At 42.6% G+C, this 27,211-nt stretch overlaps 1 protein-coding gene across 5 annotated transcripts in view; it reads right to left on the reverse strand.

Annotated features, from left to right (window-relative positions):
* Positions 1–27,211, reverse strand: part of RREB1 (ras responsive element binding protein 1) — a 121,603-nt gene that overhangs the window by 72,674 nt on the left and 21,718 nt on the right. For 2 of the 5 annotated variants that reach the window (XM_057369125.1, XM_057369126.1), the window contains exon 2: positions 3,678–4,047. The exons of the other annotated variants lie outside the window; for them this stretch is intronic. In XM_057369125.1, coding sequence (XP_057225108.1) covers positions 3,678–3,708 — 31 coding nt within the window. In that variant the 5' untranslated portion in view covers positions 3,709–4,047. The remainder of the gene's footprint in view (positions 1–3,677; positions 4,048–27,211) is intronic. 5 annotated transcript variants of the gene reach the window in all.

Consider the following 27,211-nt stretch of genomic DNA (forward strand, 5'->3'; position numbering starts at 1 on the left):
CAAAGCGGGACGCTGGGCTCAGCTGGGTAGCTGTGACGGAGATGCTGACATCCCCGACAATATATGGCCAGTCTAAACCACGGGATATCTTGTCCTTTTAAGGTGGGCCAAAAGCAAGCATCTGTGCAGCAGCAGCAGCATAGCCCCAGCCTGCCATCAATAGCCCCTGGTGCCACTGAAAAAAAAAGGGGCTCCTGTGCCATACCAACTGGCTGTGCAGATGCCTGGGCACCCACCCCGAGAGGAGACAATCTGTGTGGTTGTTCCTCTGCACAACATCACGGAAACAAGGAGGCACATTAGTAACAGGAGGAAGAAAGCCACGGAAACCATGCGGCCGAGCTGCTCCCTGGCAATTGGTGCCTGCAGCTGTTGGGGAGGGAGGCGGAGAGGGAGGTGGAGAAAGAGGGAGGGCCTGTCCTCGTCCCCATCTCTGTCCCTCACCCTGATGGCCAGCAGCTCAGACAAGGGCAGCATCAGAGCCAGGACTCGAGGTGAAGGTTTAAAGCAAAACTCTGGAGGGAGACACAAGCAAAAATTTCACTCCCGCATGCTTGCTCTTCAGAGCAAGCCAGAGCTGCCTGTGTGTGCAGGATGGGTTCGGCAGGGATTAGAGAGGCAGGATGAATCATACTGAGAAAGACACAGAAAATCTCTTGTGCTAGTGCCCTGCTTCTCGTGCAGTGCTCTGGTTGCAATTCTCTTCCTCCAAGATGAGGATTTGAAGAGAGTTTCACAGAGGAACTGAATGTACAGGCAATTTTACACATATCATTCTGAAAACAGGATAAGCAAGACCAGGAAAAAGCTCCTTCCTTTCGGAGTAGCGATGTCCCACATGGTGTTTTACCACTCTAACTGCATCCATATGCGAGRGAACACAGGCAAGCGCAAGGAGGAGAGCATCAGTTTGCTTATTGCAGAGCTCCCAACTCATCCTTTGCAGCCCAACCACACCATCTTTGCCAGCATAATCTCTGCTTTGAGCACGGTACCAGGTAGCATGCCAAAACATTTTATGCTTCACAAGATAACACAGCAAAATGAGAAAAGAAAAAGTAGAAATTACGGGGATTTAAACCCATTTCCTGTGGTAATGTTATCAAMCATCATGATTTTATCATGAGCCTGTAAAATCTGATGGTGCTACAGTACTGCAAAAAATCTCAAAATTTTTAAGTCAAAATTCTAGGTTTTTGGGTTTTAGAAAAAGGAGAGGAACATAACATGCTCAGCAAAATACAAAAAGGAAACTGAAGGGAACAGATTAATTTTAAAGCCTCAGGCTTTTAAGGATAACCATGATCTTGAATGCTTAACCTGTAATTTCTTAACGCACAGGGACAGCAACATAGAGTGTCCCTTCTCCACACAGTAGAAYTTGTACTCTGGAACATATACCTTCCAAAACTAAAATGGCTTGTTAAAGAGAGAAAAGAATTATCTCAGCACATTTCTAGCATTTTATTTAAAAGCCAACACAGCTGCACTTCAATGTTATTCTAAGATGGAAACCTCCATCACATTACCAAACTTGTTTTAAGCAGAAAGAGATTCAACATGCAAATATTTTGCAGATAGAATGATTCAAGTGTTTGAAGCTCTCCTCACTGCTCTTTTCCAGGGAGCATGACTTGCTGACAGGATTAACTACTGCCAGGCTCACGAAGCTGGGAGACAGCTGCCACATGGCAGCCATTTATTACAAAGCTCCACTCCTCTAAAGTTAGGAAAGAGGCAGACTGTTTCATCTATGTTATCAGCAGGGTTCCCCTGCCCCACAGGCTTTAGTGACTAGGCTTTTTCTAAACAAACACCTCCTTTTCTCCCCCACCTTGTTAACATCATTATCTTCCTGTCTTCTGTTTCTGGTCAACACAGGAACTATTCCCCCTATCAYATCCTCCAAACAACAACAAAAATCTATAACCAGGATAATTTTAAAAGTTCAGAAAAACAAATCATATCCCCACCCCCTTCCCCCCGGAAATAGATTTTTAAATTAGGGAGTTTTAGCTTGAAATTTTCGCAGGGGAAACCACATGCCAAAAGGAGGAGAGAGAGATKTACTGGAACAAAGGGACTCAGAAGCAGGCTGTAAAGCCCTCACTCTCCCATCCACCCCGGAAGGCACTTGCAATGTCAGCTGCCAACTGCAATATCCCAAGGTCTACGCAGCTTTTTCATGAGCAAGATAACTGGTAGCACTCCTTACTAGCTTGTATCTCCATGCCAGGCAGAATCTCTGCAGACCCACAAGCCAAAGCCAACATCTGYCCTGCACCATAAGAGGCACAAGCAGATATCAAGTCAACCAAATCCTACAGTCTGCCAAAGACCAGGAACAGAGACACACCATCTACATCATCTCCACGTGATATTAAGCATAGAACAGCCATCAGTTGACCTTCTCCTGGTATTGTGAGCCAGAGTTAAAAGACACAGACTAGCTGTTTTAATTTTACCTGGGGTTATTTTAGATATATATTTGCCACAGATACCAGAGTACCAAAGATCACTCAAACTGAGGTTCKTTGCTTCCTCCAGGTGAAGGAGAAACCCAGCTTTCAGAAAAACAGCTCTGTCCCACCACTCATGAGCAGGGCRCCACAGTTTTCTGAGCATACCCACTGGCTTACAGCAGCTGGCCAATAGACTTTGGTCTTGTTTGAAGAGCTCTAAATTCTGAAATACAAGGTTTCTTCCTTGGTTAAGTTAGGTAAATTAATTACAGCGATAGTGCTGGCAAGCCTGTCCAAGTTGAGATCCACACAGGAAAGCTACTTGGAAAATTTTAAACAGCAGAGCTACTTGCCAGTGGTACTCCTCAGTATGAGTTTTCTTTCAATTTTGAAGTACAGGCAGTGCAAGTAACCTCTGGGAGGTRCTTCCTGACAAAATGAAACAGCATCTGTTCATTTTCATAGACTGCAACACACATGCAAAGAAAGGGCATAGAGATCTTGTTCATCAATTTCTTAYGGAATTCAGAAGTCCCTCAGCTTTACCAAGGAGTTCAAGAAGTCTTCTCTGGAACAATATAGCTCTATCTGATCTGAAAAAATTTGTATTTTCAAAACAAGAACTGCACACACACACAAATCCCCCTTCATCCACAAGCATATCCAGCTGCTGACCTTCCAAGTTCCTTATAGTATAGACTATGCTCTGGGACTTTAAAAAGCCTAGCAGGCATTTCTAAAGGATTTTACAAAGTACACTGGCCTGGCCTTGTGAAAGCTCATGAGGAATCCACGGAGGTCATCGTGCAGCTTAGACAGTCTGCAAACAGCATAATCCACGTGCTGATGAGGTAAGAAATGACCAAAGTCGGGCGGATAGGCCTGAAGACTTCTGCAGGGACTGTTTCCTCCAACAATGCTGTAAACCCTGGAGGAAATGCCTGCTGATCTTCAAAGCCCTTCAGTGGGAACAGCCTTAAGTTTCCTGAACAAGAGCATTCTGGTTGCAGGGCTGCAATCCTCTTAGGCATACAGAGAAAAATATAAAAACAAAGGAAACAAAAAAAAAAAAAAAAAAAAAAAAAAAAAAAAAAAAAAAAAAAACAAAAAAAAAAAACAAACCCAAAACCAAAAAAAAAACCAACCAAAAAACCCCCCCAAAAATAAATTAAAATCCACTAAAGTTAATAACTGCAAATAACCAGCGAGACTGACCCTCTACTTTGCAATGAGCTGTCGGATCCATCCAGCAAAGTTTTGATGCTCCTCGGCACAACAGCCACACCGATCAAGCAGCAGCTTACAATCTCTGCAGCTTTCCTTTTTCTATTCCAGGCAGTCCTCCACACGTGTAGACTCCTGGACCGCAATACTCAGTTGTTCGGACTACGAGGGGATGCTACAGCTGTGGCTGCACAAGGTGTCCACCGTAACTATATCAAGGCCACTGCAGTGTGCTGCACTGCCAGCAGAATTTTAGGTACAGCCTTCAGTTGCCTGACGGGTTTCACAGGCGACCATGAGTAAAGGGGAGTCAGGACACCTGCACACTGCAAAGAATTGCAGGAAGTTTATTTCAGGAACGCTGGGGAAAAAAAAAACAAAACAAAATCGTGAACAGGTTTCTTCAGTAAGTGAAGTTTCAAGTTGCTATTCCTCCAGCCAAAAATGTCTGCTGCTAGTCCAAAACCACCCTCTCCTTCCAAAAAACCAATTCTACTGCAAGTGCTTCAAACATTTCCACCAAACAGATGAGACAGACAATTCCTGAAACAATTCATATATGAAAAGGGACATTCATTTCCTTCTGCTGACTCCTAATGATATAAAATTAACAAAAACATTACCTTGAAACAAACTAGTATGAACTATGTATAGGCTCAACCCAATTCTGGTAAAGTAGTAGTTGCAAATAGAAAAAAATTAACAAGAACAACAAAAAGTGATCAGTGGCCTGTGCACCCACGCTAATTTCTGCAGGACCACAAGAGTTTGATAGTGGAAACCTGACTCATCACTTTCATATATGCACACATAGCAAAGCAACATTGAAATATCATAATCAGACCTATGATACTGAAAGTCACACTTCTTTTGAGGACTGATGCTTCCACATTTACATTTTCTCAGGCATATAAACATACACACCCACATAGCCAWCTTCTTTTAATTCTAAGCATGAAATTGCCTTGCTTTAAATTTAAAGCTTTAAACCAGCATACACCATAACAATATTTATATTTACATTGATCTTGCTAAGGTCACTTAAAATATACTCTACAACCAGAAGTGTAGAAAACCTTAAGGATGTGAAAAGAACCACAAATGAAAAAAAAATCAGCTATTATTCATTGATTAGGTTACAACTCTTTCAAGGGACAAACTATATTTCTACCCAACTGAAAGATTCAATCCTCCAAATTTCACACAAAAATTATGTTCATTCAGAGCAATCAGTAAAGGACAAAGAAACCTCAACACAAGAACTCATATTTTCAATCAGATGATAAATAGCAGGAGCTGTTTTCCACTTCCATTTCAAACATTATTGTTTTGTAGTAAGTTTTATAAACCTCATGGGACTCAACCATTCAATATAAAAAGATACAAGACAAGAATTCAGGGAATCAGTAGCCGCCTCAACCTGTAGAGCAGACAAGGACGTCTTATGAATGAGTTAAAACAAGAAACTGAAAGGAGAATGCAAGCAAAACCACTAGTTAAATSTATTATTTTTTACTCTAAGATGAAAAAGTTTCTTATCTACCCACTCATTTCACACATGGTGACGTGCAACTATCATTCCACCAAAAATTAGAACGGAGYCACCACCAGATTTGTTTCACTCTTTTCTTTATGTAAACTTCAAATGGGGTTTCTGAAGCCAGAAGATTTTGCCATCCCTATCTACTAACAGCAGAAGACAGAAACTGGCCCCTTCCTTATCTGTTAGGGTCTGGCATGCCACAAAGGCCATGAAGGTAGGCACTTTCATAAACAGAAACACGTTCAGCATTTGCACACCGAATTTGAAACAATATTCAATACAAATTTGACATAAAAATATGAACGCTTACAGGTTCAAAAGGTTCTCAGTAAATACACCCCTTCAAACTTCCTAAAATCTCCAACCACGGATAACTTCTGGAAGTAACAAGGTCTTTAAAACAGCAGTAAGCAAGCTCCCTGAAGGGTGGGGTAATTGGGAGGGTTATCACACCTCTGGGGGAAGTCACAGGCTCTATCTTGGCAGTGTTTCATCCCTTCATATACCCAGGGGACTGATTAGTTCATGATAAGCAATTAGGCACCCTAGGGAGGACGGTTAACCGTCTTACCAAAACAAAAAGGCTGCACAAATGTAAGTAACATTAAAGAAACACTATCTGCAGAACAGCAAATTTGTGTTTATTCCCTTCTACTGGAACTTGCAAGTACTACATTTTGCCTACATATGGCACACCCAGATCTCAGAAATCCCAAATTTGAGCACGCACTTGCTGCTAAATTGGTAACAAATGCTCTGAAGCATTTTCTTTCCCAAGACACTGATGCTGGGATGCAGGAAAAAAAGGAGGAGGGACAGAGGGAGGAATACAGTAAATACTGATTAGAAGCCTTGAACTAGCAATCTCATTCATTTAAATTCTCTTCCCAATTGTTAAATTAGACCCTAAGCAAGGATGAGCAGCAGAAAGTGGGACCTGCAAAGGCTGTATATGGCTGAATGATAGCTGTATTTCAGAATGAAATCGCCAGTCAGCTGCAGACCCACCATTACATGCCTTGCTCAAAAAAAAAAAAAAAAGTTCTGGGAAGCTCCTGCCTGCTGTGAGGCTTGTGGTGAAGCACCTATGCATATCACAGTCCTACCCATGTTAAATCCTTATCTCTGATGAAGCAGAGGGACAAAGTCATCTTTTGCCTGCCAACTGATGTAAAAGCTCCAACACACCCCAAGAGCTGCTGATGGTGCTGTTACTGGCTTACATCAGGCTCAATGTATTTCAAGTTACTTCGATGGCTTCAAATATGAAGGAACACTTTTCAGTAAGACGACCCCCTGTCCTTTTCTGTCCTTTTATCTTTCCTTAACAGTTTGCCATCCAGTGATAGGAGGGAACCCCAGCTGCATAGCCTGAGCTTTTATCTTCTGCTGACCATGCAACAATACAAAGCTCAGCGCTGGATTTCCTGCTGCTTGCCGAAAGGGGCTGTTCAGCTTGTTTAAATATTATTTGCCTTGGGAGCCTTGGAGTTGTGCCCAAGCACTGTACTGTATCTTCCCAGCATCCATTTCAGCATGTACTTTAAAGGTCTTTAGGTTCCATGTAGTACACTCCCTCTCTGCTACAGGAGGAGCCTGATGACTCCAGAAAAAAAAAAGAAACTTCATCCAGCTCCTCTCTCTCTCTCTCCATTTTCCCCCCTAATCCCTCTGCCTCATTTCATTACCCAGGTAACAGAAGTCCCTGTTCATCCCAAAGGCATGCAAACACATTTAGTTCCATAAACTGAACCACCTGCAACCAAGGTAAAAGACATTTTGGTACAAAATACTACAGCCAGGAAGAAATCAGATGCCATGTTATCAYGTACAGCAAGCTACCACTGCACAGTGAGCAAAAAAACAAGAAAGAACAGTAGCAAAAGTGGATTATATACAGCAGCCTCCTGCCATACTAAATTTATAAAATCTCCATGGTGGATTTTGGAAGAAAAGAAACTTTAAACACAACCATCTTTGAATTTGCAAACTTAACATTAAGGCACTTTCCCTTCAGAGTGGAGATGAAAACAAAACTCTGTTTTCACAAAAACAGACAGGATATTCTAGCCTTTAGGAATTCTTTCAGAAGCCCCCCTTTTCACAATTACTGTGCCACCAGGAGGCTGAGTTCTGGCTACAAGGTCAGGAGGAGATAACCTTGGCCAATAGAAATGATCCGCATCAGCCCAAAGGCAGCACCAGGCCACCCATTAAGCAGCCCAGCAGGCCTCGCTGTTAACTTATGTGCAGCCGGAAACAGCTGATAAAGATGGAGAAGCAGGAGGTAAAAATTCAGATTAACAATCTACCCATGATAGATTGTGGATATAGCCGTTCAAATCAGGAAAACTTCAGTGAATACTGACTGCGAGAACTCCCARTAAGAAGATGCCTCTCATTTTCCAYGGCAGCTGGGATGCAGAAATACATGCACCYCCACAAGCTGATGCAGAATTGCAGGAAACTCAAGGCTAGAAGCTTCAGCCTGCAGTATACAGGCTGATTTAACCTGATGTAAGCCATGGCTGTCATTCAGAAGGACAGACTGCCAGTCCTCACTTTACCCCGCAGCTCTGGCCACGTGCTCTCCCTCCAGCCTCATGCCAGTCAGTCCTAGAGTTTGAAAAACCACATGGTGGATCCAGAATCATGGAACTCATCTGATTTGAGATTTGCATTTGTTTGCGTTTGGTTTTTGTTTGCACTTAAAAATTCACATACATATAKTTTCATCAACAGCCTTCCCACATGGGAGCTGAGACATAGTCAAATTACACCCTCTATTTGAGTGAGAGATGAGAGACCTGAGCAAGAATGTTGTCGGTAACTCTACTCCTGCGGTGCTGCAGTACCAGGGAAAGATGAAATGATGTAGTGGAGCAAACCCACAACCAGCTCCATCTCCAGATTCCCTCTTCCTGCTTCCTTCTCTCCAACTCGGAGCTCACTCGTAACATCTCTGCCACAAAAATATTTGAAACTCTAACTGAAGTTCAGTTTTCCAATTAAACCCAGTGAAAATAAGTTCACAAGAAAATAAACAACCACAATTAAAATGTCTGTACCACAGCATTCCCATGTCATCCCTGCATGAGGGGAGTAAGAGAGCAAGAGGAGTCTTAGGCAATGAACTAGTACTTTTCTGCTCACCTATCCAATTTTCCCTACATCAAAGATGGGTGTAGCTTCTACACAGTGCTAAGCACAAAACAAACAGAACTTGAAAATATCCACCTCCCTTCCCTCACAAGGCTGAATCAARCATAATTTTCAACTCGTTTGTTTGTAAACTTTTTTCAATGACCCTTTCCCCATGCACAAAGACAAAATTTAACCCCTCCAACACCACTCATACTTCATCATTAAGTCACATCAGTAACAATGCTGAAACAGTCTGCCATTGTGTGCCACATGTACCTCTCACAGCTCCAGAGCCATGAGCAAGTAGGGCAAAGCAGCTCACCTGGAGTCCCCAGGTACTTGAGAGACAATATTTACAAACCTTGGGCCCTTGGATTTAGCATAAAGCACAGTGGGAATGGCACACGTGCTTCCACAGGGGCAGCTGACCTCCCAGAGAGCTCGGTATTTATTGTAAAATGCATCACCTTGAGGGGATGGGATGGGACAGAAAGAGAAAAGAAACCAAAGCTGCAGAGGGACAGGACCTGTTGCCCGGCTGCATGTCCTCAGGCGCTGCTAGCTCAYGTTGCTTGCACCATCTGATCACTCAAAGCTAAACATGGAATGTAGGTAGCAAGTCATAACGCTGTGCAGGCCTGGAGACGTGACCCATCAGCTGTTTCTGCATTATAATTATTGCACTGGGGCACAGCAGGACCAAAAGTTTGCCTGGGCAGATTTCTGCAAAGTTCTGGCTTGTTAGAAATGACAAGAAAGGTCACATACTGCTTTCAGAGTTGTGATTACAGTCACTTTTCTGMAGGCCTGGCACTGCTTGTTTAAAATACTCAATCTCCAAGAAAAGTGGAAGGCCCAGAACTGTTTCACGTAATTCAAAACTACATTAAGAAGTGAGATTTCACTGGACTGGGATCTTTTTCACCCCCCCCCCCCCTTTGTAAGACAGACAGGGATTTTAACACAAAAATGCACTGAAGTAGCACTCCTGAATCACCATTCTCTGCATTTCTAAGCTGGTCTCAGTCATTTCCTTTTCGAGGCACTTCTGCTCCCAGGCTTTCTCTCACTCTGTTTTTATTTTTAAAGTTTCTGCTACTAATAAAAAGCCAAAAAACCTTATTACAATACCATGATTTCCTTCATTTATCATATTCTCTAGTGAACCAATTAATTTTCAGAGTGATCCTGACCCTCAGATCCCACTGAGCCTCAAGTGATGCAAAAGACTTCTTTCAGCTCTTCCTTCATTTTATTTTTGTCCTAACATGCACAGAGTACAAGTGCAGGACTCAATTTTGCAACTCTGGACTTAAAATGCAAGTATCTTGACTTTTAGGCAATCTGTTTCTGTAACATGCTCAGAATTAAGCAAATAGCACCAGTCAGTAAGGAAATTATTTTATCCAATATATAGTCAACACATTGTACTGTCCAGGTTTTGCTCTCTAAGTAAATTTTAAATTATTAAGAGCACAGTTTTGTCAGGCAGTRACATGAAGTTTTGTGCAACAGGTCAGTGGAGAAACCAACAACAAAAACTGATGAAGGACAACAAAAACCTGCAGCAGTATACAACGACAGCATTTCTGTGATACAAAATACAGCAAGTAMTGCAAATCTGGACAGCACAGCCCCTTCCAAATGACTGCCTTTAGAAGATTCACAGATTGGAAGGATGCTCTCAGGAGGTCACTCTGAGCAACATCAGGCTTCCTGTTTGACACCATGTCAACTCACTCTGCCCTTCCCATCCATCCCTCAATCAAAAAATCAAACAAAATAAAAATCAAACAAAATAAAAATTGTAGCACTTCTAGCATACTTCCTGACCAAGATGCACTCAAAGCAAAAATCACTATAAGGGCCAAACACCACAGGGATATTGCCCAAACTTCAAAGGTGAGAACTTTTACAAGAGCAGAGAGCTACTGGGTTGCCAGGTGGTTAGCAGAAAGATGGACACAAGGAAGACATCAGTAAGTGATGAACAGGTCTGTAAAAAAGAGGTCAGAAAAGCACACCTGAGGCTAAGAGACCAAAAACCTTTGTTAGTACAAGAAAAGCACTCATCTCTAGCAAACCACTTTCAATCTTCTTCTCCCCATCCACTCCCTTATATCCTTTTCCCTGTTGTAATTCAGAACAGCAATGCATCTGATGTCTAACCATGCATCAGAAGAATTGGCTAATACAATGTCACTCAGCCCACTGCATGAACAAAAACCACCAACGAACCCCACCAGTGGTTAACTGCAAATTTTTACTTTACTGATGGTATTACACTCCCAAAGGTTCCCTTGTCTTTGCACACATATTGCCAAACTGCTCAAACACAGATTTACAAATACATGCACAGATATTCTACAYATCTGCTTCCACCTGGTGGATTACCAGAGATGTAGACTGCAATGTTTTTAAAACAAATGTGTAAACTCACCTCTAAAATTAGTTGCATKGCAACTCTGTGGGCAAGTGGAGAAGGGAAGAGTGGTCAGGCTCAGGGGGACGGGATAAGTTTCCAAGAAATGGAATAAGAATCACTAAACTGCTTAAACAGTTTTTWAATTCATTTTTTACCCTCTTGGAAAATAAATGAAAAAGAGATTTTTCTTTTCTTTTGAGGAGTTCCTCAAAACRGAAGAGGACAGAGCTATTCAATACTGCTCTGGGGTGCTTAACATTAATAAACTACTTCAATAAAGGATCTTGTTAAAGAACTTGAAATTCTCTTTCCACAGTCCCCCCTTCCATAATAAAGCAAAAAGTAGTTTTAAAATGMATTAAAATAYATTAAAGTATATATTATACATATACACAGTATATAACAAAAAAAACCCCAAACCCATAAAGGAATTTATTGCTAGCCATAACTACAGAAACCAGGGRTTCTTTTAAGACTTCAGCAAAGAAAATGAGAAATGACAGGGAGCATCMCAAGAAACTCTCTGTTGCAAATTCTTTCAGGTCCGGTTCCTAAAAATTTCCTTGCTATAATACCTGCAAATGCAGCTTTGCAGTAACTTCCAGTTCCATTTCCAYATACATATTTTTAAATACAGCAGCAGCCTTTGCCCTGTGTATTGAGCACCAGAGTATTTCATTCTCTGTGGCTGAGGCTTGCAAGAAAGCTGACTCTGGAGATCCTTGAGGTGTGACACATTTCTTTTTTGCTCTAAATACTTCTGACTGGAAGCAAAGGTAAATATTACTCCAGCCTCAATCTGTTTCCCTCTTGCACCCACAGCAGCTTAGTAAAATACAGACAACAGGCTAMTGCAAATTACACTTAAGAGCTCATTGCAAATCAAGGCCACAGTCTTGCTAATGAACTGATACTAACAGRTTCATTCTATGAAGCTAATGGAAGAGAACTACTAGCTTCAACAGTGGTCACTGAATGAGGAAGTTTCATCACATCACATGCACAGATATTTACAAACTTCTGGGCCCTTGTTTTCGTTTAGGAGACCAGTGGTATTTGGCAAGGAGTAAATCTTGTCAGACAACTTTCAAGCTACCCTTACTCTATATGGAGCAGAAGTGCCCACAGAGTAAAGCACATTCACAAGAACAGTGTTTTCATCTTATACCAACAAATCTCTCAACCAGGAATTCTATACCTATATCACAGTGCAAGAGAAACAATTACACATCCCCCAYGTGTTTTGCACCTGAAAGAGTGGATAAATACAAATATATATACATACAAAATCACTAAATTGCTTACTCAAGATGTGGGACTAGGTTACCAAGTTCAGTCTTCACAGAGCTGAAAYGATCTACTCTGCTCTGAAGCAAGACAGACATAAGGATGCTGGGCTTTCGCTGGAYCAATCATTTTTACCTCTGAATTACAACAGACATTAAGACCAGACCACACTGAAGAAATCACCATTGCCATAAYCACCTATGATAAAAGATAACTTATTCAATCAATAGCTGTAATTCCAATCTCTYACCCGCTCTGCTCTTCTCCAAACTCAATGCCCCTGCATTACAGGAGAACTTGAAGAGCTAGTCAGACTTTCTACTCCTTGTTAGGGATTCAAAATTTGCCATAAGTTTTTTCCTAATTTCCTATAMAAAGGGGGACATGAAAGTAATATAAAACTTGAAGTCAACTTTTCCTTCAGTTTCATTCTCAGAAATGGCTGAAGAATTTTACTATTTATTTTTCTTTCAAAAACAAATGTAGCCTGAAGCTAAACACCTGACATGCAGTGTTTCAGCACAAATGGTTAAAGCTCGATAGAGCTACATGCAAGAGAAAACAGAGCCAGTAATAAAGCTGCCTGGTGATCTCCAATTGGAAATTCTCCTGGCAACCCAGCTTCTTTCATGCAGAGCAACCTACTGACATTCTCTCCCCATTCCYGTCTCGATGACTCTCTCACTACAGTTGGAAATCAGGAAGCTGACTAAGCTCCCTAAAAACTGGTCTGGTCAGTCCCAATCACCCCTGCTCCAAAACAGTGAAARCAGACGGTGTGACATCTCAGCAGATGAGGTCTCAAGACTAAACTGGTGGAACTGGCAGCAAACATTAAAAGTACAATTTTTTCCTCAAGTCCAGTTGCTGTCACAGATCCTCATTCCAAAAGTCAAAAGAGATTTTCAATGTATTTTTGGGGTTGCTRAGTTTAAGCCCACAGGATAAACTCCACTTGTGACTGTTCACAGCTCAGAAAATGCYTGGAGAAAGGAAGCAGAAAAAAGCTGAAATTCTCTCACAATCACACAAACCCAAGAGCCACAGCCTTAATACTGCCAGTTTCCCATCCCATTAAGTGTCTTGCAATACTTGTTTTTGTAATCGTTTTCCATGYTGTCTACACAAAAAACATACCTCRGAAGCCAGAATAACTACATTCCTTAAACATGGACCCTTTCCAGACTCACCCCAAATCTTTCTATGCTGAAGGTCCTATGCACACACGTACACAGACATCATTCACAGGCCCTGCASTTAATTCACCTTCAAGTTGCCCTAATTTTTAGGCTGAACACTTCCTAAACTTCTCCATCCCTAACAGCTGTCTGAGAGAAGGCGGGCTGCCTCCTGCTTCCTCTGCATTTCCAGCTAGCAGGATGGCAGTGTGGCCCACCCGTGCTGCTCTGCCCTAACCATGCYGGTGCATCACCGTATGCAACGGGTGCCAGCACAGTGAGCGCTGTGCATGCAGACTCCTTCCTCCCGAGAAATTCACAGTGACAAACTGCCTGCTTTCCAGTTTTTCCTTTTCAACTATTTTTTTAAGACAACTCTTTTTGTTTAAGACAGACATCTCCTCCCCCTCATTTCCTCATCATCTCCACTCAGAAAGCCTGAGGCTCACTGATCCCATTGCAGACAGCAAGGCCTTTGAATTGGTGTCTGCCGGCTGGTCTGGAACCAGCCTAGGTAACATTCACACAGGACATACACCACAAATACTTTTCCAGAAACTTTTAAAATCCAAAATGCAAATACTCCGCCCATCACCTTGAATGTTGTCAGGCAATAAAAAGGCTGATAAAAGAAGTCGCAGTAGGAGAAGTCTCCAGCTACCTCTGGGGTCTGAYGACTGCAGGTAAGTCCTTGCGAGGAAGGGATCTGGCCACTGCTGCTGATTGCTTCCCTCAGCCCCTCCGGCAGATCCTGCCTTACGGACCAGGTCCTGTGTTCAGCTCACCTGGGTWCCTTCATTTCTTGCGCATAACAAACAGTAATGGCAGAACACCCCTGACAGCCACCCCAGCTAAACAGTGACTACGTCCTCCTATCACCCCCCTGCRATGCCACAGATAGCCTGGGACTCAACACCACCAACCTGGAGGTACATCCTCTGTGACTGCATCAAAATAAACCCTGTTTTGGAAAGATTTTTAAAAACAAAAAGTCCCAGTCCTGCTAATTTTTGTACATGGAACAMACACTGCAATATCTGCTTTGTGTGCTTAGGGCCCTGAAAGCTGCCAGAAAAAGCTGAAGGATGGAGGGAGAAGGMAGATTTTTGTCATAATTCCTAATTTTTCAGAAAGTTTTAGAAATAACTGTACAATCAAACAGATGCAAKACATTGTTCAAATAAGTATGTACACTCAGAATGGAAATTATTTTAAAAATCACTATGGCTTTAAGTTTTATATTTATTTGCAAAGGATAAATGGTCTTCTGTAAAATCAAATTACTTTTCACTCTCAATATACAATTAACACAGGAATTGGTACCTTTACATCTTTATACGCATTTCTATCAGAAACTCAATGGTACAAACACAAGGATGACTACCTGTAAGGTTCATAACCACACKTCTGCATTAAAAAGATTACTGAGCAATCTAACAAAAGGATGTTTACTTTTAGTGCACCCTGATTCTGTATCACTCAGCCCATTTGCAATCTGTAACACTGATATCACTTGACTGATATGTGGAGACAAAGGGATGCATGTTTCTCCCTCAATCAGATTTAGTAAATCCACAAAAGTCAAAACGAGTCAAGAGACAGAAGAATCAGGGATTTGGGATGCTTTGGGATGCTATGCTACTGTCYCCTGTGTGGTTAATTTTGATGAGCTTGTTGAAGCACAGCTTTTAGCCAAGTGCTTTTTCATRCAAACATCTATAGCTCAGAGACGATTAATCACCATTTATTACTCACCTTCTGGCAACACCCACTCTGAGCTAGGCACCRTCCAGACACATCAAGACAGACAGTCCCAGTCTGAAGGCTTTGTGGTAAAAGAGAGCCATTCCTGAGAYCCAATCCTGATGGAGAGATATCTACAGACCCCCGTGGTATTCAGCACGGCTACTGGAATATGCCAGAATAAAGGTGCTCACAGACAACTTAACCACAAATGCCATTCTTTCAAAAAGGGACAAGCTATGAAATACATCAGCTACACCTACTTTTCAGTACCTGTCAACTGCTACTGGTGTTACGATACAAGTAAGCCTCGTGAAAGGATTTTGCTGAAGAAATAAGGTGAACTTCATAGATTTACCAATCAGAGCCTCTCACTTGCTTACAGGAAAGTGGTTATTCTGTTCTTCTGCAGCGTTAGTAACTTCTCAAACAAAGAAGCCTGATTGAGGCAGACAGTGAGGGGCTTATCAGCTTAGGAAATGGGAAGGATGGTCCAATTAACTGCCAAGCAGTCAGACATAATTCACTCTGACCAGGCCAATGAGAGATGAGCCCCAGAAATGCATGTCCTGCCCATTTATGTAATACCCAAACATTCCCTCTGTAAAGTCTTCCCTTCTGGAAGCGTTGCCTAAATAAGGAGCAAGTCACTATTGGAAAATCCACCTGTATGGACCTGCATTTAACAGCACCCTCTGTGATTAAGCAACCATCTCAGTGGTACAGGAGGCACGGCCAGTCCCTAAACTGCTGAACTCAGGCACTAACAGCCATCATCAAGCAGACAGCCAGAATGCCCTGCACAAGGTTATCTGGGGTCCACATCACTGTGTTTTCTCCTTACATCAATGAAGAGGGCAAGATGTACATGGCACAAAAAGGAAAAAAAACCCCACTCTGGTATAGGTTGGAAGCTTTGTCTCATTTTCCTGAGCCATTTCTGCATAGCACAGAAATAGTCAGAATGTTACTGAAGTAATTTCACAATGTTAAAAACAAACAAAAAAACCTGAAGGYAAACCGTATGTAAGAGCTGATTAGCTTGAATCCAGCCACAGTGCTGCTCTTCTTGTCCTCTGCCATGCTTAGTACTCTGCTAGCACAGGGTAAACAGAAAGAAGGCCAAGAGAAAGAGTAAGAGGAGAAATTCTACAAAAGATGCTAGAGTGAAAAGAGAAAGTTCTCAGTCAACCATAGCTTTAGCTTGGGATCCATCACYTAGGAAGAAGCAAGCATTTAAAATGGAGAGAAGAGAAAAAAGACAGAAAAAACGATGTCACCAAAACMCCAATTCATAAACACAAATATCTGCCGTTTGGGAGAAGAGTGAAACTTTTATATTAGAAAAGAAAAGCGCATGTGGGACCTGGTCCATCCTTTGATAAGGTATCTTGTTTTGTGTAATCCCCTCCATTTTTAAGTGCCAGACTTAAGACTGTCACAGTCAGAAATACATGCTATGAGCAGGAGCATAAGAAAACCAAGTTGTGTGGAAYATTTATGTTACATATGGCAACATTTTATTTGTCAGCCAGTTACCAGGAGCTAAGGAATCTGTGTGGTACCAGCAAATATGCCTTGCAGCAGGGTGTTAGAGCAAGCACAAACCAGACTATATATGGTATGTTTACTGAATGATTAGGCATAAACATGATACAGAAGAAACAATGTCTCGTATTAGATGCTGGGCTTCCTGCTACAAGGCAAACCATCTTGCTCAGAAAGCAGTCTGTCACATATTCCTCATATGCTTCTGACTGCGGGTGCCAGTGAAACCTCTGGAAAACAGGAACAGGTTATGTGGCAAGTAATGATTAACTATGTGGAGGATCAGCCTCCAAGCTCCACCCGCCAGCATTCCCTGTCTCCTTGCTGCTCTTCCTCCCCCGCTACTTTTTGGCTGGGACTGTTTGCAGGGCAAGCCAGCGGAGCAGATGAAGGCACATATAGGCACATGCCGTGCCGAGYGCTGCCTCTACCACGGGATGATGGGCACGGACAAGTGCACCCTCACTTTCTTAAGAAACAGCTGGCAGCAGGCGAGCGAGAGCTGCAACTATCCGCCTGCCCCACATCCAAACCCAGTCAGCACAGGTCTATGTCATAATAGGGAGGAGGGGGGAAAATCCTAAAAGGGTAGAGGGAGGAGGGTGAACTGAAGATGCCTTAAAGCACAGAAGGTTCATATCTGGCTTCAGCGTCCTGCCTAACCTGTTTTGTGGCATGTTCTGGTTAACTCTCCTTTTGGTCGAGGTCATTTGTTGTTTTTCTTTTGGCATCCAAAGCCAAGTTGCAGCTCCTTCTCTCCTCTGACTCCTTTCACGCTCCATCACACTCCAGTACAAACATGGGCACAAAGAAAGGAGATGMCAAAACCCAAAATGCTGAGTTCATCAGAGATTGAAACTGGATGCAGAGTTTCTTTATTGGAGGGAACTGGATCTTCCTCATGAACTCATCAGGACCATCAGTCCGCCCTCAGGTGCCAGACTTCTCACAGTTATCACTCCCTTTCGACATTAGCAACTCGTCAAACAAACTTAAAACTACAAACTTAAAACTACAAACTTAAAACTACAAACTTAAAACTAAGGGGGTGGGAAAACAAAGCAAAAAAGGGTCCCAAACCTCCAAACATGTACCTGGAAGACTGCATGCCACATATCTAACCAGAGCGCAGAGCAGGAGCAGCAGCAGCAGTGATCACAGCACCAGGACATACCATCATCACCACAGCAGATTTCTGTCTTCACTGTGTACAGTATTTACAGGGTTAATGAGCAGCCTAAAGATCAGAAATATACCTGCTAAGCAACAAGCTGTGCTGGGTGGTTTTTGACAGGGGTTAAGCAGTTGGTAACCAATGACAAGAACTTGGTGGTGGYTCAGTAGCCCTTTTAAGCAGCTGATATATTACTTATGGGAGTGCAGTAACAAAAGAACCAGGAGCAAAAACATGCTACAGAAACCCAAAAATGCTACAGGACCCCAAAAGGCTCAGCAGCACACACATATCCCTCCGTCGTGTGTAGAATAAACGTAGAGATGCCAACAAACAAGAAAGATTATTCCATGACCTCCAGAGCACAGCAAATCCCTCAGAGAAATGAGTGCTAGGCATCAGAAACTTCCTGGTTTCCAGGCCGTTGTTTCACATGTTTTCTGGGGAGTTTGCATGCTGTGGGAAAGATTCCCAAGTACACTGAAAGCAAGCCTGCAACATCCCCTTCCACTCCCACAGCAAGTATGCAGTCCATAAAAGATTAAAGTGTTGGAAACATATGCTGGAGCTAAGACTCCTCTTTTTAAAAAAAAACAAAACACATCAACAATTTAGCAGTTGATGCATTTATCAAAATATTTTGCCACCCCTTTTTTAAGACAGCAAGGTGGGGGGGGGGCAGGGAGATGGAGCAAGCGAGCAACACTGTGTGAGACACATTCAGTTAGTAACCTGAACACCGTTTTACAAATGTATTTACTATTCTGCTTTTCTAGAGGGCCTTTCAGGCCAGGGCGGCCTTTGTCCCTGTGCTATATGCTAGCCAGCTCATAACAAATGAGCAATCACAGAGTAAGCAGATCTGGCTTCTTCTCTGAATCTACTCTGAATCTCGGGGAAGCCGAGGCACGAAGATGTGCCTGAAAAAAGTTCTGTTCGATTACGAGCCTGATCAATCCCTTTGGTCACGTGACCGCCTGAAATCTGGTACAATTATTAACTGTGTTGCAGTCACATGAAAGAGAACAAGCTTCCCCCTCCCACCCTCATCCCGTGGAGAACATTATGTGGGCAGTAAATATATGAAGGAACATGGGGAGGCAGGGGTGTGTGTATGGAAACCTCCAAAGAAAGACTTCATAGCTGTATGTTTTATTATTTCTTTCTGGTGGATGAATTAYGGACATTTCAGGCAAGCCTGACTGTCGCCCAGACACGCTCAGGTACCCAAAATGAGATGGGGAATCCTCATCTCCACTCAGTGCYGCCTTCATTAAAGATGGAAAATCAAAGTTGTTTCCAATTTTCCTTATTTCTTACACACTGTGATGATGGAGCATGGAAAGCATTTTTACTAAAGCACAAGTGAATAATTTCTAAACCGGTGGGCTTGCTTTGGAGGTGTTATTGTTCGTTGGAGGGGATTCAACAGGTATGAGAGAAGAGAGATGGGAAAAAGAGACCACTGTGCTTCTGATGAGAAACCCCTGGCATTGAGACAAGTGAGGTGGGCAGYGTGGACTAAAATCCTAAACTGTGATTCAGCTGTTGGGATCAGAGTCTCATGGAGCCTCCTTGCTTTACAGCTTGCAATCACATAATTAAGAATAGAGACAGTATTTTCCAAAAGTTGCTTTCCAAGACCAAGTGGGAAACATACCCACTAACCCCCAATTCATGCACCTCCCAGTCTACCAGAGGGCTACTGTTGCGCTGTTTTAGTTGTGAACTAAGCATTCAGGTGTGCGTGCTCTAGAAACCTGAGCTCAGAAATACAAACAACTGYAACCCAGCTAGGATGGAAGCTGTGCCTGATGGATGTGCAGCTCCTCCAGCCTCCCCTAACAGATCTGACCCAGCATAGCAGCCCCTCCTGCACCGTGTTTCAGCTGAAAACAGTAAATTGTGCAGACCTTAGAAAGCGTGTAAGCAGAGCAGGTGGTGAGAAAGAGTGTTGCGTTTGACATCAGATAACATTTCCTAGACATAATTAAAAATATAAAACACAGCACATCTTTAAGTGGTTACACTTATACAGCTGTTGGCCCTGTGACACTGAACAAGGGGGGGGGGAGAGAGATAAACAGCAGGTTTATGACAAATAATAAAACATAAATGAGCACATCCTCTTTCAAAATGCTACATGTACTTTTAGTTACATTTTAATTAAGTCCCAAAAAAAACAACTACATTTGTAATAGTATATCATGCATCCATTTTATAATATATTTTAAAATGTGCTTTTGCCTTGGCCCRCCTACACAAAATAATGAAGAAATATCACTCGTCAGGAACTCCCTAACTAAAATAAACCTCAAAATAGCATGGTACGCTCACTGAGTAACATGTATTTCTGCAAACTGCTGTTCTTTATATATTTTGCATCTGAAAACTGCAAGTCTCACACRCGCACACACAAAAGATAGACAGACTGCTGCTGTGGACAAAATGGTGCCATTTAATACAAAAATCTGGTTTATGCATAGCCTGGCTCTAGTGCATGCTGGGCCCAAGCAGAGTGGGATGCAGCCAGTTATACCGAACAGTTGTGCCCTCAGCAACAAATGGTGCATTCATAAAAYTGGAAAAGCCTCTGTCTAGGGGATTGCAGCTCTGCAAAGGAAACAATCGCTTGCTGACATTTTCTGAGGGAGGATATGGCCAAAAGAGGTTGAGGGGGAGAAGTATGATCTACAGGAAAGTTATGTTCAGAAGAAATACCAAAATATAAGGGCAGAAAACCCAAATTTGCCGYTGAACTCACTTTGCAGTCTCCATTAGCTAGTCTCTAACAAAAGAGCAAGGCCACCTGAAAAGACATGTGTTTGGAAAACACGTGGCCAGCCAAGAAGATAGAAGAAAAAGAAAAGAAAAAGCTTCCTTGTAGAACGCTGGCCCATGAAGAAGCGACAGCCATCATGCAGGCTGCAGTGCACAAAGCCGCATGTGACAGGCAGTTTCTCACAAGTTTYTTACCCTTGCCTTTATTAGCTATGCCACCTCCACACTGGTAACTAAAAGCCAACATCTGGTGCTAGCTAAATGTCACCACAGACAATCTCTTTAATAAAAATTTAAAGAGTCTGGGTCCCAACGAGGAAATCATTAGTGCTTTGAATGCAAGACCTTACGTGAGAGCTTTAAGACTGAAAAAATCCTGGCTTTTAAGCTGTCCAGAGCCATGTGCACTAAGCCACCTCTCCAGGTGCCAGGCATGGCACTATGCCACCTCACACTGGGGATGCTCAGTTCACAGCTGCTAGCCCACCTGTAGCCCATCTGGAGAGTTCATCTGGTCAGCACCCTGTGCTGGGAAGCCCAAACAGTCTATGCATGTCCAGGTCTTGCTGCAGGATGGGAGCATGCTGTACAGTCTGCCCTTGGCCTAGGGAGCTCTGGCTCCTGAACCTGAAATGCCAGACACTGCAACCTGTCCCAAAAACACCTGGCATCTGCATCTCTAAAAGTCAATCTGACCTGTCCCTAAGATGCACGAGACAYGCGTGCAAGTCAATGCCAAAGTGCTCCTTTTGGAGCTCAGCAGTTAAACACCACAGCTTATTAATGAATACCTGTCACCCTGCTTCGTTCTACTKAGCTTAGTAATAAAGCAAAAAAATGCCACATCATACACCATAACTGAGGTTCAGTGGCAGAGTCAGTGTCAGTTCCTGCAAGAGACCAAAAGAATTGCAGCGCACCTGCACATTGATAGGAAATAAACAACTCTCCCCAACCATTCCTGGTTGCCCTGTGGCTGTGGTGGGACATGCACCCTATTTCCTCCTGGCACTCACGCAGCATAGAGGTCTCACATCTCGCTCAGAAGYTTTTTCCTAAAAGCAAATAATGATAGTTTGGGAGAACTGAGGCTGTCTTCCACAAGCAAGGCAAGCCCAGCTGAAAAAGAGATGACAGAAATTTTATGGCTGGCAGAAAGAGTCCCTCCATTGTATTATCAAGAGAGCGTGTGTTTTAAGAGATTATTAATAGCATCCTCTTGCACTGAAGCMTTTGCAGGGGTATCTAAAAAGAGGATGCATGTAATTCTTCATATCCCCAGTGCACCTAATGGTCTTCTGAGAGCCTTTTATGAAACAAGAGGTGAACAGGACTGTGGTCCCTGTGGACTGACAGTGGGAAAGTGTTTTTCCACAGAGGTTTAAAAACACCCAACCAAACTAACAAAAAAAAAAAAAAAAAAAACAAAACAGGATGAGCGGTTCTTCAAGAGAGAGAGTAATTTCTGCACCTCAGTGCCACAAGCAGCAAAAGCCTTCAGGTCCACTGGAGTCAAGGAATAAACATTGGGAGCACGCATGGCAAGCTACAGCAGTGAGAACTGAGCCATACCTATTGAGACAGTGGGGAATGAACGGTAATTCTTTTGCTTACCAGCTGTGCACTGCAAATTATTGGTTTTGCAAGAAAGCTTGCACTGTAGTTGCATAGATAATTTCAATAAAACTGTATAAAAATCCACTTCATTAATGCCGGTTATCAGCTGGAGAGTACAGCAAATACAAAACTGCAAACACTTTTACAGAGGCATCAAAGCAATCTAAAAACTGTCCGACTTTACTCCTTGGTCAGTTTCCAGGCAAGGCAAAAGTTTCCACATGCAATGTTTCCTACATGCTCCCATTAAACCTGCCCTCAGTACGGACGGAATGYGTTTTACAAGTGACACACATGATTTGGTTCCCCTCCACAGGCTTTACAAAGGCCTCTAATACAACACATGATCAACTTATTAAGAAACTGTTTGCTTGTTTTAAATTTGGAGAAGACAGCAAAAACACCTGGGAAACCGTGGGAGACACCAATGGAACTGGAAAGAAAATTACCCAGCCTTCTGAAAAACTTCAATATAAAGCTCTTYGGGAAGTCTGTGAATAAGGGATGAACAAAGAAGTACTCCATTTGAGAAATGTCTTTCCTTTGAACACTGAATCACAGAATGTAAGTCCCCGCATCACCTTGCAAAAGAAAAATAAAGAAAAATCCTGCCTGAAATGTGTCACYTTTTTGCTGCTGTTTACTTTTGTTGTTTGTAGTGGTTCGGTAAAATCCCACAAATATTTCAGACCAAAACCATAGTCYGTATTTTATATTTAGATGAACTATGGCAACTTTCAAGAAGCTGTAATTGCAAGCCTGCATCTAAAGTTTTCCCCTCTGCCTGCCCTGGGACCATGCAGCCATTACAGAAGGAACAGCGTGGGCCACCACTGCAGCCCTGGCRGTGACCCTCCTCCATGCACTGGCCCAGCCACCCCACAGTCCAGCAGGATGTGAAAGTGAGTCCTTGTACCTCCCATGATATGGGATGGTTTTGAGTAGRATGGCTAATGTCTGTAGCTAAAATTTAAAACTAACAAAAAAGTCTCTTCCTTTCTTTCATTTCCCATTTGATCCAGGTGGAACRAAGAGGATGGGATTTGCCTCTAGTGCTGATGCCTCCAGTATCAGCCTCATTTAAAACAACATAAAAGTAGGGAAAGGAGCCTGAAGGTTTCTAATCGGGTGTGTTGACCTCCTCACACCCCTGCCCCACAAATGCTTAACTGCTAAATGAAATTCCTCTCATTTCCTGCACTGAATCATCTGTGTCACCACAAAGATGAGATTTTTAACTGTGTGCACACATTTCTGATTTGAAGGGCATGCAGTGAGGGTGTTTCTCAAACTACTGTCAGACCAGCCACACACAATTTGGATTTCTTCTGTATCTGATGTATCATTTAACTAAACCTGTGTTATTCCAATGAGGTACAACCTTTCAGTGATTCTGTTTTCTAGGAAATATGTAGATGAATGCCGCTGCTTCTTTTGCAAAGTATTATTTGAATGGAGCTAGGACGGACAGGATTTGCTGTCTGATTGTGCTGATTTGCACAATTAGAAATAACGTACAATTTGAACTGTAGCATCAGATCCTTCAACTAATTTTATCAGAGCAGATTACAAGCTCTTTTCAAAATGCCTTTTTTCCAGACCTCAACCTCAAATAATTTCACTAATTTACCCACAAATTACCTCATTTTCATTGCTAAGCTGATCAACTACTTTTTAATCACTACAGCAACTCATTCTGTAGAAAAATCAGCAGCACTGTACCCYTCAAACACAATAAAGAAATATCCAAGTCACCCAAGAAAAACAAAAGTGAGGCAAAATACTAAACCAGTTCTTTAACCACCCTTCCTAACCAGAACAGCTTTTTATCATYGCAGGCGCAGAAGGGAGGAAATTGGGATCTCTGTTTGGCTGTGCACTGCTGAAGTCAGTGAGATCTTTGTGGATGCTGGGTAAAAGTAGGCCCCTACAATTATGCAAAAAGCAATACTCTTATACTCTGCTCTGGATTGATCGGAGTCACGAGGAACTCAAGCTGTCAGCAAGAGTGAGAGGAGGGCTGATGTGTTCTGGTCATTTCACTGGAACAGAAGAAAAATCCAAGATGCATATCCTTCTTGCAGTACCCCCACATACTATCACCCAGATGAAAGCTTAAGGACAAGAATCATGTTTTTCACACAGGCCCATTTTTCCACAAAGTGCTGTCAACCTTCTCCACCCCTTATTTTAATAAGGGAAAACCTACCATCCTTTTGACCTTGGACTTGTTCATTTTCTCTGTCTCTCTCAGTACATGCTCTCTGCTAACCATTCAGCATGCTGCGAGCCCTGATAAAAGTGGTTAATGTTTACTGAAACCTGTGTATGAACTGTACTAAACCTGATGCAGGGGGAGGCAAAGTTCTGCTAGCAGCATCCATGACCAATTAAAAAGAAGTGTTGGCTTGTTTTTCTTTTTAAACTCATACCCCCCTGCTAAACAGCTGCATGAGTAGATGGGCAGGCAGCACAGGAAGAAGACTGAAAAATTCTTCTAATCCATCCATCYAGACACTTCAAAACAAGTCCCTGTTCTGAGTACCACAGGCATTTCAAAAATAACAAAAGCAATGAAAGAGYTACTGGGGTTCTCTTTCTGGAGGACGCATACTTTATCCCCAAATAATTGTTTTCCAAAACAGTCTGAAAACCTACAAGACTAGCAGAACTGTTGAATGCTTCCTTTTAGCTTTCTCTGTAGAAGTCCATAAACCCTTGTTTGCAGTCTTCAAAACATCCTATCAATTAAGTAATAAAGCAGAATATTACTACTGTAAACTCAAACAACAACTAACAGTTGATCAGTATGATTCAAAGACTTTAAATTTATCATAATTTCTTAGCAGAGACATAGAAACAATCAGCAGTATCAATAGCTGTATGCATGCACTATTTAGGAAGAATGTTTTATAGCATAGACTACATGCATGCATTGCCCTTTCTTAGCTTACTGGCATTTTCTCCATCTGTATTCTAATATCCAGCCCAGAGAGCTCATTCYTCCCTCCCACTGTCTCCAGTGACAGTGGGATGCTCTCAGGTGTTTAATGACAATTTTTTTTCTTTGTACTAGAGGGCAGCAACAGTGCCACAGTCACCTTGGAAACAACCATCACCCACTGTTTGCAGAACAAACAATGGTACCTTTTCAGCCAGCGCAAAGCAGGCAGGGCAAGGGGCAGCCAAGCAATTCTGGGACTTACAGGAGTGTTAACATATTGCATTCATTCAGTGCGTCAAAAAATAGTTCAGCACGAGGAGCAAGGCGCTCTCAAAGTGAGAGCCTTTGGCTGCAAACCACAGACAAGTGCACAGGGCTCAGAAGGTCAAACAAGTCTCCCCAGTCAGCAACGAGGTCTTTTCCTCTGACTTTTTTACTTGCCCTCCTGTTCCCCTCTCATACACACAGAAGGAAGAAAAACACACCTATTTAAACTGATCTTATCCACAAAAAGTCAAGTGTTCAGCTTCCAAGTAGCACTCTCTGAAGTTTTCTCAGTGTGCCAAAATATTTTAAAGAACTGTTTACCCGCACTTGTAGTGCTTTGTACCCAATGCATCAAGAGCCGTTTCCAGAAGCTTTCCTTGTGAAGTTAGTGAGAATTGTGGTTATTTGGCATTTTGGACCGTATGCCTAAGCACTCWAACAGTTATATACCCCTCTCCTTTCAAAATAATTCCATTTTCAGAGAGACAATGTGTCTGCTTTAAAATACAGATTATGTATATCTGGCTCAACAGTAACTTCTCAGTGTCTTACTGTCTCCTGGAGACTTCTTTCTCTACTTTAAAAAAAAAAAAGTAAATAAAAAAACCCCAGCACCAAAGAAGCCTTTTTACCTACAATAATCAGGGGGAAAAGCTAAATGTTTAAGGAGTCAAGTTCTATCAATTTAAACACACTCTTACAAGGTGCTTCGTTCTTGTGGCCTRTCASAAGCGGAGTRTTTAAAGCAGAATGGAGACTGAGGMGTCACTGGGACACTTTAGTGCTTTACAACCTTCCCACACCACCTTGCAGACACCTACATTGCTGAGAGCAAACTGACAGCAATTCAGCTGCCCAGCTAGTCCATAAGACCACTTGGCAAAGGATTGCAAGCTCTACAAAACCATGCTGCTGCTTGACTCGTGCATAAAAGGGCATCCAGGTGTGCTGTGAAGGAGTGCCAGGCACAACACACCCASCTGAGAACTGCAATGAGGTGATGAGAGCTGTACAAAGGTACAACAAAGCAGCTCTTGGGTGAGATCTGTAGATTTCTACATCACAATATAAACACTTTTCTATAGCCTTCACTTATCTTTCACAGCACACTCAGCTTCTGCAGAATAAAAATGAAAAATAAAAGGCAAATCACCTTCAGACCATCAGACACACTGACTGGTGCTCTGCTGCAAGCTAAAGCCTCCAGCAGGCTTGTCCATGTGGGCCGGACAGGTTCACTCATGACTACAACCATGATAGCTCAGTTGAGTCAGACTAACATTACTTAAAACCTCCCTTAATGTTCATTAAGATGCAGGTTAACACATTAACTGGTCTTGCACAGCCACAAACATGGCTTTGGACACAGTAGGCTGTACCTTAAGGAGCATCAAGAGATCTTTTTTTTTTTTTAAATTGTGTTCTACTAACTCAGTTGACCTCAAACAATTGAGACACACACCCGTTTTGCTTGTCAGGACAGGGTCCTCCTCTGTCTTGCATTGCTGGGACAGGAGAAGTGAAATATGTATGGAGGTGATTCACATACAACCCATCCTTCACTTACTCCTAATAGGGGGTGGAGGGGAGGGAAGCATATGGGTGAAAAGCCGCAGCTGTTCCAAGGCTGTTCGAACTTTACAACACATGATTTATGGAAAACAAAACAAGAGGAGCAGAAAAATAGGATTTGAACATCACCCACCTAAAAGAACCATTGCAAATACCTCCTGCTCYGTGCACGGGCTACCCTGGGCTCCATCTGCCTTCAAGGCCGAGAAAGGAAACATTAAACTTGAACAGCAGCCAGGATTCGCTGTCTGCTTCCTAACATGCTTAGATGGGGCAGTCTCTACCTGTGGCCGAGCACAGGC

This window comes from Malurus melanocephalus, unplaced genomic scaffold (genome assembly GCF_030028575.1).
Source record: "Malurus melanocephalus ecotype Western Australia unplaced genomic scaffold, MMel_1.1 scaffold_103, whole genome shotgun sequence".
Taxonomy (NCBI): Eukaryota; Metazoa; Chordata; class Aves; order Passeriformes; family Maluridae; genus Malurus; species Malurus melanocephalus.